This window comes from Tachysurus vachellii, chromosome 22 (genome assembly GCF_030014155.1).
Source record: "Tachysurus vachellii isolate PV-2020 chromosome 22, HZAU_Pvac_v1, whole genome shotgun sequence".
Lineage (NCBI taxonomy): Eukaryota > Metazoa > Chordata > Actinopteri > Siluriformes > Bagridae > Tachysurus > Tachysurus vachellii.
In genome coordinates this window covers 9,377,737-9,387,891 of record NC_083481.1, presented here as the reverse complement: position 1 = coordinate 9,387,891, position 10,155 = coordinate 9,377,737, and the positions used below count along the sequence as shown (strand labels likewise).

The window sequence follows — 10,155 nt, the reverse complement described above, 5'->3', positions numbered from 1 at the left end:
AGTGGTCTTTTTTTGCTTTGCTACTTATATGAACACAAACTTTACAGCTTTAAGTGTTAAGAGTAGCCTAAGGCTTTATTTTTCCATTGTTCAACTCAGAAAAGCTTAGAATATAATTAGAATTTGTATAGAATTGTTTGATATTAATTGTAGTGACGTTTCACTCAAATTTTGTTTAACTTTGAGTGAATTTCTTTTAGGTTTCTGAATAAATCTGTGTGTAATATAAATAAATGTTTAAAAATAAATAAATAAATAAAAAAATGTCCCTTCCAGACAAAACCCGTAACATTCACTGCACTGTGGGTTTGTAGGATAGTGGTCATGTGTCATATAGTGACATAACCTCAGATATGCAACAGTCACATTTTAGCTGCCATTTCTTATTGGCCATTATACTGACCCAAGCTCTGACCAATTTTTATGGGGCAATGGGAGTGTGCAGTCAAAGAATGAAAGAAGAAAAAAAGAAATAAATCTTAATGACTAAAATTATATAAAACATACCCTTTTGTGTTTAAGCTTAAAACAGTAAACACATAAGTGATCTCCATCAACTTGGACTAAAAATAAGCTTCAGTGATTAATAAATATTATTTTAACTCAATATTTCTTGGAAGAATTGATTGTTAGATTACCAAATGCTCAGGATGAATATTGAACTGGATATAGAATAAATAGACTAATTTGTGCTCTTATGTTAAGATTTATTAGTACTATAATTGAGATCCTTAGAAACATAGTCTGATCTCAAATCAAACTTAAAACAATTCATTACAAGTCAGAAGTACAAAATTATTTCATACAGTAGAAATTGTCTGGAAGGAAGCATGCTTTTTTCTATCTACAAATCTGAACAATGTATAAACTTCTACGAAACATGGTCTGATATCAAATCAAACTAAAACAATGTATCACAGAACAGAATTAGATTTCTAAATAACAAAAAAAAAAGCTTCATGGGCAATGGAACTGTCTCTTGTACAATGCACATATCTGTATGTCAATTTGTTATTTATCTAAAAATGTGTACATTATATCCTGTATATATGAATATATCATTATAAGAAATTAGATGTCAAATTCTTATGGACTTGGCAAGAATAAAATTCAGTTTTTAAATAGGTCAGATGATAAGCTTTGCAGAAAACAGAACCAAAAATAGATATAGCTTTTATACTGACATCTTACTCCTGAGAAATACAGTATTTAAAGTCTTTAATATATATTGATTTGTCCATATTGGCTGTAAATGTGTTGCTACATGATCTCATGGTCACATAAATGTAAAGTGAATGTGTCTAAGTTCTTCTCTCTCAGTGTATTTGACAGTACAGTACAGTCCCTGCAAATAGCAAAAGTAAGACTTCAAACTCATTAATAATTATATATGCAAAATCTAAGCAGGAACACATGGTCAGAATATACACACCTCCCTCTCTTCCCAAGCACTAGACCAAACACCAAGCACGCGTATGATGGAAAGTTATTAAGAAAGCTAAGAATAGATCATAACTAACTGAACCTTGCTCTTTATACACTTCTTTTCTGTAAGAATAAATGACAAAAGTTGCTCATAAATTATACATAAGTTCATCATACAGAGAGTTTGAGATATAGAGACAATTTTTGTCAGTCCTGTCATCCCCGATGATCTGCAACAAAAAACCTCCTTTGTAGCCTTGTACCAATAAACCATAATGATGTAAAACAACGTCATTGTGCCATAAACAATAATGATGTAGTACTGATACTTCACTATATTTACTATATTCACATTTGAATTTGGAGAATGATATCAAAATTGCCAAAATATATCAAAATTGTTTCTTCCACCAAAATGACAAATGGGCAAACTACTGTAACTTGTTGGGCAGCACGCCAACCATTAATACCCTGAAAAATGTGCAATGTTACAATTAGAATGCAAGAATTACATGTTAGATGATTTGTCCTGTAATGTAAAAAATATAATAGTCATTTTAAAAACACAATATTCTCAACTGTAATCGTTAAGCAAAATGCAATATTGCCACATGTCTACTCTCTAGTCTACTCAACAGACTGCAAAGAGAGTGAAAGAATGAGCACATGCTTTTTCTCTGTGGACTTATTGAAAGTAAATCATGAGAGCATGGCTACACATCACACAGCATGAGTTTTAACAGTGCTCACGTCCTTTGTCTTCTCTGCAGTTTAATGCTTTGAAGGTGTTGAAATTCCTCTTTACCTCTTCATTAAACTCTTCACACTTTCAATGGGTGCATCTCATCCACCGCTCTCGTTTACTGAGTGGGTAACCCGAATCCACTATCAGCTGCTCATTCATGCGCCAGTATTTATCACCTTTAAAGAAGTAAACCTTGCCGTTGGTCCATGTAAAGGCAGCGTCCAGGTTGGATGGAATGCCAGTAAAGAGGCGGGAAATGGGTTTGGGGTAAATGCTCAGGTCGTTGTACATCATTTCATCCCATTGCCAAAAACCTGAGCCCTGGGAAAAGAAAATATCCAGCAAAAATCATTACTACAAAAGAACCTAATTCACAGGCTAGTGTTCCGTGAATAAATAAAACGAACCATTACATAAATATTACAATAAATTGCAAAGGCAACAAGTAGTAAGCTCATGCTTACATTAGTGTCTTATATGAGCACAGATAGATTGTGTAAGTCTAAAATAGTTTGCTTGAATATTCCTAGTCACTAAAAAGGTAATAATTCTCTAGTACTTTGTGTATTTCACTGTTATTCAATAAAAGTTTTTTTTTTGCAAAAAATAAAATAAATAAATAAATCACCTTAGAATAGTTAGTGATGTAATGATTAGTGATTAGTTTAGACAAATGCATAACATTGTTGGGGGAACTTGTGTGATGGTGAAGTGAATGAACATTAAACTGCTGCTCTGATTTGAAATCAGAGTGATTCTTTTTTTTTTCCTGCCTGTAACGTGACTGCCTCCCTGTGTTCATGGGCTTTATTTACTTTTTTTTTTGTTACCTTGAAAAAGAAAATCTTTTTGTTCTTCTCATAGTACAAGGCAGCATCAATGTTCGCAGGAATTCTGGTCAACTGTTTGGGGTAACCGAAGTCGAGCCGGAAGTTTGTGTAGCGCCAAACTTTATCACCTGCAGAGTATCATAGAACAATCAAAAACCTGAGGACTTGAGATACAGCTGTGCAATGGAGATCTGAGAATGTGTGGTTAATTTATCTGTGCAGAGAAATGAACAAGAATGTAATTACATTTTTTTCTTTTTCCCTCAGACATCTATGTCTGTCTGTCTGTCTCTGTTCCTACCTGCCTTTCTATAGCTGTCTTATATTTATAGCATTTTGGCAGACACCCTTATCCAGAGAGACATCCATCTATCTCTGTCTATTTGTTTAGCTGTCTGTATCTTTCTACAGATAGACAAAAAATTACATGCAGTATCTTAGTAATGTATTTTGGGCTCCACAATGCACATTGGCACGGATTTTTGCTTTCAATACATCTGTCTATTTATTGGTATGTCCATCTAAAAAACTCTAGAAATCTGTCAATTAAAAATGCTATAAATGTGTAATCCAGATGTAATAAGCCCTGGGTCAGAGTGTCCATGTTTGTTCATGTTCTCTTATAAATATTTCTGTTGCAATAAATTAGACCTAGTGCACTTTAATCATTCATCTCATTTTCTGTTCCGACGCATCTTTGAGTCATTAAAGAGTTTAGAACAGATCATCCATAAAACACTGACTCATGTCTGTTAGTCATTTTGTGGCTAAATAATAATTGTATAAACTTCCTGAAATGTAAAGTTTGGGGAACACAGCCTGGTCACATTTCCCATGGCACAAGAATTACTCCAACATCCTGTTTAGTAGTCAAGCTGATTAGGAACATTACTAAGCATCCACATATACTATATTTATAATTGTAGCTAAATTTCAAGCTATAAATCATAAAGATTTCTTTCTTAGTCAAAACATATGAATGGCACTATGGAAAGCACCATTATTCCAGAAGGTTTCACATCTTACAGTCACAATCCACATACCAGTTTTAATGAACAGGCAGACAAATTATACAGCTAGTCAGTCTCTGTCCGATGTATTTCTCTATTTCTATCTATCTATTGACAGAAACACTAAAGTTGACAGGGAACAAGAGCTCACTGAATGTTTGGATAAATATTGAAATTATGTAACTCATGTTCTTCGCAGTCTCAGATCTCCAGCCAAATGAATGCCTAGACAGCACTATGATCGAAATACCAACTAAGTAAGAATCTTTTGGAAGAGACAGAAACAAGGTTGCATACAGCCTTGATTTCAAACCCTCTAAATGTAGACTGTGCTGAAGGCTCCTCACCTGACATCAGTGCCTGACCTCTCTAATGCTCTTGTGGCTGAATGGGCAATGCCCCACAGCCATGTCAGATAAGTGGAGGTTATTACAACAGAAACAGACACTAAATCTGGAATGGGCTGCTCAATAACCAATATTGGTCTGATGGTCAGGTGTCTACAAACTTCTGCTCATGTAGTCTGTCTGTTTCTCTGTCTATCATTCTGTCTCTAACTGCATTTTGAATAATTCCATATTATATAATGTTGCTCGGTGATAAAAACAGCAGTGAGTATGTGCTACCTTTGAAGAAGTAAGTCTTGTTGGTTCTTGGCGAGTACACAGCTGCATTCAGGTTCCCTGGCAGAGATTTCCACAGCTGCTGGATCTTTATTGGAGCATTATGTCCCATATCTGTGATTGTCCACATGTAATCCCCACTAAAAGCAAAGGTCTTTCGCCAAGGACCTGACAGAAATAGAGATGCCATTTAACTGTCATTATATCAGATTTCTGATCTGCAAATTTAAACCTTATTGTGTAATTTAGGGTTAGGATTCCTACCTAGCATTATGGCATCAACTTTGGCATCACATGGATCTGGAACATCAACTCGTGGGAAAGGTGATATAGTTGTGGGGCCCATGGCATGAATGTCCTCATCTCTGGTAGTACTGGTGATTTTTTTGCCTTAATGAAAAAGTGGAAATTAGTCAGATTACCTGAATGCCTGAAAATTCCAAGCTTACTAAATGTTGTACAAATATCTGGGATTATTGTGGAACATGTCAAATTGTGATAAAATTGTTATTCGCAAGCAAGATGCCTCTTAATCCAGGTTTGCCTGAATATGTTTTTGTAGTTAATAATTAAGAAGACATGGATCTAAAAAAGATTTTCCTTTATATTTCAAAATGTAGACATTAACCTTACCATATAATGCCTGGATGCCTCTGATGTCATCATCATGCAGTCTGAAGTTGACCTTGTAGCCAGAGTAGTATGAAGCCATGAGTGCGTCACTGTATTGAGAGTGACCCAAACCGAGCGCATGGCCGATTTCATGAGCCGCAACAATTCGCAGGTTAGAGCCATAGTATTTTCCTTCAGACCAAAACTCATCCTCATCAAAATGTATGATCCCTGAAGGAGGGCCTTCAGCATGAGCAAGTACATTACCTACAGACAGAATAAGATTGGACTGATTAACCTGTGATTATGTTTTTTATACTGATTTTAATATTTTACTAAAATTCAATAAACATGACTGTAATGCTTTGGGGACATTGCCCACACAAATAGAGAGTTCAACTAATGTTGGAGATCACTAATGCCAAGCTACTATGTGCAAAATGGCAGATCTTTTTTTTAAGCTATTAATTCTGTTAGATTTTTTAAAAACATTTCTACTTTGTTGCAAATTCCAATGAGATACAGTTAAATATTTCTTCAGCGTGCTCATATTGATTTACAGTTGCTTTATTATTGTACCATAATCTTCAGAACTCCTTGGAATGTTTACATCTTATTTTGTTGTTGTCATGGCAACAACATAACATCGTCATACTCCTGGTTTTGGCTCAAGCCCAGCGGGATCATGGTTCTAGGATGAAACTTTGCCTGCTGAGAAATGAGTCCTGGTGTAAATGACCACCTTGTTGGTGAATCAAGGTTAAATCAACAGTAATAATTTGTTTCAAACCCAGAACAAGTTTTCACTGGGAGTGTTGGATTACAGTTGTAAAGTTTACATGTACAGGTACTATTTGTGGTCACTGTCATGGTGAATCAAGCAAAAACAAATCAAAACAGTCTACTTTAAAAGGGAATGAACTGAATCATTGAAAGGTTTCACTAAATCAGAATTTTGTATTTGTAAAAAGTATTTTTTACAGATCATGAAGAGTTGAAAGTTTTATTGCTAGAACTAAAGTGATGGGATTGCCAAATGCCAATTAGTGAATTAGATTAGAGAACATTGGACTAGATTTGACTTGTAAACCTGTCAAGACATTTGTGATTAAAGGCCTTATTTAAGTGACTTGTTCCCTTCAGGTAAGTTAATAATACCCTTGTATGGAATGGCTTTGCTGTGTTATCCCTGGTCCTTTATTAGAAATTCTCAGAGGTTAGCCATTGGCACTAGGCTTCTGTCTGAGCTCATCATTTAAGAAACATTGGTTTTGTGGAAAGCAGCTAACTTCGGTGCATTTGCATTTTCCACCCGAGACGTCTGACCAACTTTGAAATAATATAGAGCTACTTCTCTAGATCCTTGGTCAAATGGTTTTGTAAAATAAACCAGTTTTAGAGACTTTTAAAACAACACCCTGTACTAGTAAATTATGTTTTATTCCCCTTACAGTGTGACATTTTTATGCAATCCCTAAAAAGAAGAGAAATGTGCTCGGCGGAAAAGTGTCTGTCTGTCTGTCTGTTTGTCTTTGTGTGTGCGTGTGTGTGTATACAGATATATATATATATATATATATATATATATATATATATATATATATATATATATATATATATATATATATATATATCTGTATATAAAGATTATAAAGTAATATATATTACTTTATATACTTTATATAAAGTAATATATATTTACTTTATATTAATATATATAGTAATAAAGATTATTACTATTATATATATATATATATATATATATATATATATATATATATATATATATATATATATATATATATATAGTAATAATCTTTTTGTCTACAATAGCCTTATGGCTCCAGTACAACTTTATGTTCAAAACACTTTTTGGCCGATCAATTTCAGTATTGTGCAAATTGTTTCTTTATTGAAATAATTATATTCTAGCACATACCTGGTCCATCAAAAGGTGCAAGGCAGCCAGTCCTGGCATGGAATGAGATCCTAATATCTGCACGCCCATATTCAATCTCCTTAAAGCTTAATGGAGTGATGTCACTCCAGTACTTAAAAGCCAATCTAATGGCCCTCTGGGTCGCAGACTTCCCCAAATCAGGCGTGTGGTTATAGATACGATATGTCAGATTCCTTTTTTTCCAAATTCCTAAAAAAGTAAAACAGGATTGATAAACCAACACTCCGGAAATACAGACTTATAACATTGTATTCTCTAATTATAACTTTGTAACTGCAGTGGCCAGGTTCATAGAGACAAATATGCCAATCTTAAAATGTCACCAGTTTAAAAAAAACTTTTTTATACATGAGTCATTTATCAGGAATCTAGCACAGAGCACATCTTTCAACAGCTGTTAACATGCCAAGATTTTAGTAGCTGATTGAGAATCTTGCTTTGAGCAACACAAAAACATGTACAATTCTAAAACTATTTTTTTCTTTTTTATAGCTCATAACCATGTTTTTTTCCCACCATACAAAAGTCTACATATACGATTATTAAATACATTAAACATTAAATTTAATGTTTAACATTAAATACATTAAATTATTAAAAAAATGTTAAAACCAAAAAGCCAAAAAAACTTGTAGAATGCAATTTACCTCACTGAAATTATTGTTATTTCTATCTCCAGATGAAATACAAAGTAGTCTTTAAACATTTGTGTGGTGGTTTGATTTCTATAGGGAATAAATGAGTGGCCTTTCCAAAGGGTTCAAATATCAAATTGATAACTAAACTACATCTAAGTTAAAACAACGTACAGGATTCAGGTTAAAATGGAATCTATGCCATTTAGGAGGCCTTTTTTTAAATGGCATAGTCCAATTCTAAATAAAATCAACAAGGTACATAAACCATGAAAGCTTACCACCGAATCGCCTATATTTATTGGATTTTTGATTGAAAGGATCCTCAACCCCACAGCGTGGCTGCCTCATTTTTGTCACTGTTGCTTCATCAACCTTTCCAGTAACTGGCAAACCAGACACTCTCTGAAAAAGTCTGGCATAAACACACAAAGATTTAGACAGTTACTTACAATATAATCTCTTATAATAATCTGATATAGTAAAATCAAATTGTATAACTGGGTGTTTTGTCAAATACAAGCTTATTTTTTATTTATTTTTTTATTATAGTATATTAACAAAGTGCTTTGCGAATACTATATTGGTATTATATAAGTTCATCCTTTGTCAGTATTTTCATGCTTAAATGCTATTTAAAATTATATTATTATTTATTAACTTTATTGATGCATAGTTGGTGTGTTACCTCAGGGCTTCTCCTATAGTCTCCTCATTCACGTCTACATGTGACTCCTTATCCAGTGGAGTATCGAGGTAGCCAAACCGCCTCAGGTAAGCCTGGATTACACAAACAAACGAGAGTGATGAGCGCCATGTAAGGCAGTTACTATATCCAAAATATTACAATTCTAAAATTATGTTCTCACCATTGCATCAATGAATTCCATCCGTTTCTGCAGTACAGAAGAGGAGACCACATAGATCACAGTAAAAAGCAATACTAAATGCAAGTTTTTCATTTTTTAATACTCCAAAGTTCTGACAATCCTCCAAAGTTTTTTTCCGGGTGGACACAAAGAGCCTGTGAAAATCTGCAGCCTCAAGAAGTGAGCAGTTCCTCCAGAGGTTTATATGTTAAATAGCGCAGTGAGTCATCGCCAATCTGCTGAGCTGCAGTGATGCATATCCTCTGACTACAAGCAGTTGTGCACTCCAAGACTCGAACAGCTGCAAAATGTTACACTCTTCTTGGTTCACTCCTCCACACGCTGCCTGGCCAGTTGGAGAAAACAGAACATCCACAGCAACTGAGCTACATGTTGATTTTTTGAGCGTAAAGCTGGTTTTGCACTGATTTACGCAAATGGTCCATATCTCTATGACGGAAACTTTCGTAAATGAGTTCCAGGAAACCTGAGCCAATGTTTTTATCTGGCAAAGAAAAGGCAGGAAGACGACATAGCCAGAGAGCTCTGAGAGAGATTTACTAGCGCATGTGTCCACGTGTTAAGACTTGCAGAAACGTGGAGTGGTTGTCTGTTGCCAGCTAAAGAACTTATTTCCACACATTAAGCTCAGTCCACTGTGACTTCAGCTGAAGTAGCTGCCTTTGCGTTGCTTGTTTGATTTGGTCTTTAAAGCTGTTATTTCCTTAGAGCATAGCTCCAGCATACACCATGGAAATTGACAAGAAAACCCATACTTAAACAAACTGAACTACCCAAGCGTCATTGTTAAATAGGTTCCATATGTGACTTGTGCTATTATTTAAACCTCTCTGTATGTTCAGACCTGCAGAATAGCCACAGTAAAACCATAGCTGGGTTCGATCCACCTGTTCAACCCAAAAACCTCTGTGCTACTGCTCTAACAGACAATAAACAGCTTTTAGTCTCTGTTTCTGCTTCTAGAAGCTTCTTATTCAATTTCATTTTCACAGTACTGTTTCCCAGTACTGTTTCTTTAAGCTTAAAAGTCTGTTTTTCATAGTCAGTTACAATGAGGTAGCAATGTAAGCAGGAAAACACTAAAATATGCAGGGAGACTAGATGAGCAGTTGTTATGTTATAATTTATATAACAATTAGCCTGAGGTGACTGAGGTGACTGTGGCAAGGAAAAACTCCCTTAGATGGAAGAGGAAGAAACCGTGAGAGGAACCAGACTCAAAAGGAAATTCATCCTCATTTGGGTGACACTGGTGTGATTATAAACTGTTATAAACACCAGGGAGAGTGTTGATATGAAGAATGTCCTTTCTGTAGTCATATACAGTCAGCTGTGTATGAAAACTGTGTATTTTTTAGGAGGTTGCTGTCCTCAAAAACCACATGTAGTTGGCATCTTCTCTTTGAATGCCCAAAAATGTACCCA

General features: G+C 34.8%; 1 protein-coding gene across 1 annotated transcript; it reads right to left on the bottom strand.

The window, feature by feature from the left end:
• Positions 1–686: 686 nt before the first annotated feature.
• mmp19 (matrix metallopeptidase 19) lies at positions 687–9,142 on the bottom strand. Its single transcript, XM_060858396.1, has 9 exons — positions 8,710–9,142; positions 8,529–8,620; positions 8,122–8,255; positions 7,185–7,394; positions 5,267–5,512; positions 4,898–5,023; positions 4,637–4,801; positions 3,001–3,128; positions 687–2,491 (listed from the first exon to the last, which is right to left on the bottom strand). The coding sequence occupies exons 1-9, from the start codon at positions 8,800–8,802 to the stop codon at positions 2,255–2,257; spliced, it is 1,431 nt and encodes a 476-aa protein (XP_060714379.1). The 5' UTR covers positions 8,803–9,142; the 3' UTR covers positions 687–2,254.
• Positions 9,143–10,155: the final 1,013 nt, after the last annotated feature.